At 39.8% G+C, this 3,775-nt stretch overlaps 1 protein-coding gene across 1 annotated transcript in view; it reads right to left on the bottom strand.

The window, feature by feature from the left end:
• The window catches only part of AKAP4 (A-kinase anchoring protein 4), an 8,753-nt gene extending 6,284 nt beyond the window's left edge, over positions 1–2,469 (bottom strand). The window contains exons 1-3 of the mRNA XM_007957878.2: positions 2,371–2,469; positions 1,023–1,073; positions 523–626 (exon numbers count right to left, since the gene is read on the bottom strand). Coding sequence (XP_007956069.1) covers positions 523–626; positions 1,023–1,073; positions 2,371–2,466 — 251 coding nt within the window. The 5' untranslated portion in view covers positions 2,467–2,469. The remainder of the gene's footprint in view (positions 1–522; positions 627–1,022; positions 1,074–2,370) is intronic.
• Between the last annotated feature and the right edge of the window lie 1,306 nt (positions 2,470–3,775).

The following is a 3,775-nucleotide window of genomic DNA, read 5'->3' as shown; positions in this document are numbered from 1 at the left end:
AGGAGGGGTCGCTATGAGTCAGGTTTGACTCGACGGCACATAACAACAACAACAACAACAACCCCAAAAATCAAGGGAGGGCATTCTGAGCCTTTGTGATTAATCCCGTTGTTAGATTTTAAATTGTTAGGCTCTGAATTTTTTGTTGCCTTGAATTTAGACCTTTGTTCTCTAGAATGTTGGCACTCTGGTGGCACAGTTTTTAAACCATCCAGGTGCTAACCGAAAAGCCAGTCATTTGAGCTCACTGGCTGCTCCATGGGAGATGAGGCAGTCTGCTTCCGTAAAGATTTATAGCCTTGGAAACCTTATTGGGAAGTTCTACTCTGTCCTGTAGGGTTGCTGTGAGTCAGAATTGCCTCCATGGCAGTGGTTTTGTTTTTCAGTTCTCTAGAATGTTATAGCATTTATTTTTTATGGGTCTGTTTAACAATGGTCTTCTTACCATTTCTGAATCAGAGTCTTCAGACTCAACATCGGGCTTTGGGAATTAGAAGGGGTAGAATCTCAGAAGCTAAATATACCTTAGACTGGTCTTGCTTCTCAGTATCTTTGATTACAATAATCTCCTGCTCTTCCAGATTCTCCAGGTTTAAGTCACCTTCTGAACTGGAATCGGCAGCATCCTATGGAATTAAAGGGCAAGATTCTTATGGACACTTGCTTTTTAAGATTTCTCCAAGTTGTTCCACCCCTACCCCAGGGTACCACTTCTAAGCTTGAATTTGATTTCTCCTATCATTAGTCTCAAGAACCATACTCCATTAATCATCATTTTGGACAGGTTTTTTCTATCACTATTATGGCATACTTATTTCAACCCTATTAGCAACTAAGGTAGGTTGTGAAATAAGTCTTGGTATCAACAGTGACAATAAACTCTCAACCAGGGATCCTGGGATCATGAGAATGATAGCTTTCCACCTGAGTCCCCTCCACCTTTCCACCCTCTGCCACAACCTTCCTCTCTTCCCAGCAGTCTCCCACCCATTCCAACTGTGAGAGAAACAGAGAATACTCACCTTGGCATCTTTATTTTCGACATTCAGGGTGGACACGTCGACAAAGCATATCTACATCAAATTAGGAGGGTAAATTTAGAAAAACAATAGAGAAAAGCCCATTGCATTTTTCCATCTGGAGGATGATAATAGCACCTACCTCATAGTGTCTTGTAAGGATTGACTGAGATAGTGCATGTAAAGCTTTATGTCAGAATACATGGTACATAACAATCACTTAAGAACCATTATTATTATTATTAGGCAGGAAGAATATTAGAATTATTATATTTCCTAAATGAGAATACCAATCTACCAGAGAAAGGCCCAAAGTACAGCACTCACATTTTGTATTTAGGGAAACTGAGAAAGGAACTGGCTTGCTCAATGGACATAAACTCAGAGGTGGAACTTGGATTAGAACTCGGTTTCCCTGGCTTCCAGTTTAGGTCACTTTTTAGCAGAATAGTATTTCCATAATGTGGTATTTTTACTACTGATGGTATAGAAGATTTTAGATTGTACATAGTTAAACATTTCTATGTTTAATAGGTGTATTTTTAAATTGTACATTAAGGAAAGTATATACTAGAACATGGAACTTGTGATAGGGATAATATTGCTTAAAAACCAAAACTAAACCCACTGCCATCAAGTCAATTCTGACTCATAGCGACCCCCATTGGGTTTCTGAGGCAGTAAATCTTTAAGGAAGTAGATTGCTCAGTCTTCCTTCTGTGGAGTGACTGGTGGGTTTGAACCGCCAGCCTTCTGGTTAGAATTCAAATGCCTTAGGCCCTGTGCCACCAGAACCCCTTTCTTCACCTACACCACAACTCAAAAGCATCAGCTCTTCTTAGGGTAATGGTAATTTTAAAAAATATAAATCAATTTTTAAATGATTAAAAAATACATATTAAGTAAATAATAGTATGAATAGTGATTGAGCATGATAAAAATGTGAAGTACTATGCAAATGACTTAAATTTTGGGAAAGAAAGCAAGAAGTACTATGCCCTCCTGAGTCCACTTTAATGTAACATACTGGTAGCTAGGTGACATTATGATGTCTTAAGAAGTATTAGGTAATAGAGGTTGGTAACTAGGCAACCACTACTCCCACCTCCCCTCAGGCTCCCTCCTATCCTGCCCTCCACACTTCCATTACATCATTCCTCACCCTGCCCCTCCCTTGATTTATCCCTGTGTGATGCATAAGCATGTTGGCCCTGGCAACCTTCACGAACTTGGTTGCTTGAAGAATTCACAATATGCCTTTCTTTTAGTCTATCCTAGGCCCCAGGATGTCTATGGGTATCTATACACCAATCCTTTCCGCTCCTCAGTAAAACTGTTTTTTTTATCTTACCACTTTTCGGTCTTGATCTTGCTGTCCTGTAGGGCTGTATAGATCTACCTTGCACACAACCCTGTGGCTATGTAACCAGTCAATATCTTCAGACATCTAGGAGGAGAAAAAGATAGCTGAGAGCCTTATATATGATTTTTAGTAACTGGGTCAGTTTGGATAGACTCCCCACAATACAAATTTGGACCCATGGAGGTATCATAGTGACTTGGAGAAAACTTTTTCAAGAAAATGGTAGGATGGGAAGCAAATTTTAAAGGTAGTGAGCTAATAGACAGTTTCTGATATCAGAAAGCCATCTCTCAGCCAGCTGTTTAGGATACAAGCAAATCAAAGAGCAGTAGCCAATCAATCAGTAGTTATCCTGCCTCTTTCCAGAGTTAGTGCTCTGCCTATCCAACATCTTCCCCCTGTCCAACCTCTCAATCAGGTCTAGAGACTGTGGGAGATTAGATTTATTCATTTACTTCTACTTTGCCCTACTAAATCTTACCTGTCTTTTTTCTACTCACTCTTTGGTACCTTTAAAAATCCTAATTTAATTCTAGCTAAACTCTAGTTCAGTGTTTCTAATTACCATAAAGAAAGTGAAATTAGGTAATTAACTAACACTTATCACTCAGGACCACTGGAAAAGTCTAAAGTCAATGCCTGTAGAGTAAGTGTTTTTTTAAAAAAATTCCAACATCACCAAGTCTAGTAGTCCCAAATATAGCTGAGACAAATGTCTAAGGGAAGATCAGAGCCTGATCTCATACTTTAATTTTATTTTAGAAAGAAAAAATAATCTCTGCCAATTCCCTTCAGTCCTTCTGCCACCTCCCATCTGAGCCCTGGAGTTAAAAGTTTAAAAAAAAAAAAAAAAAACCAAAAAACCCTGAAATGGTAGAAGCCACTGACTGAGTTTTCCTATGTAAGAACTCAAATTTATGTTGAGGAAGACACAGTTAAATGCTAAGTGAAATTGTTTTGGTATTTGGGGCTTGAACTGGATTTTTTAAAAGTTAACATGTGAAACCTTTTTTGCCAAATACTGGAGGACTGTCAAATTCCTCTTTCCCTATATGTATCCTTTCCATCAACTTCCTTTAATATTTAGACATTTTTTCTTTAGCTCTCCAAAAATCTTTCTCCCTCCTCTTCCCTCCCTCCTCCTTCCCTCCCTTCCCTCTTTCTTCCTGCCTTCCTCCCTCTTTCCCCCCACTCTCTTCTTACTCTCATTACCCACTTCCCTCTTCATTCTCTCATTCCTTCCTCCTTCCCTGCCTCCCTCCTTCCCTTTCTCCTTTCTCTCTTGTTCTTCTCCCTTCTCTCTTCTCTCTCATTGTTTCCTCCCTCCTTCCCTGTCTCCCTTCCTTCCCCTCTCTCTCCCTCCCTTTTCTCCCTCCTCCTCTGCCTCCCTTCC

The sequence above is a fragment of the Orycteropus afer genome, unplaced genomic scaffold (genome assembly GCF_000298275.1).
Source record: "Orycteropus afer afer isolate SDZICR_OR568_19922 unplaced genomic scaffold, OryAfe1.0 scaffold00817, whole genome shotgun sequence".
Classification (NCBI taxonomy): domain Eukaryota; kingdom Metazoa; phylum Chordata; class Mammalia; order Tubulidentata; family Orycteropodidae; genus Orycteropus; species Orycteropus afer.
This window is presented reverse-complemented; position numbering and strand designations above follow the sequence as displayed.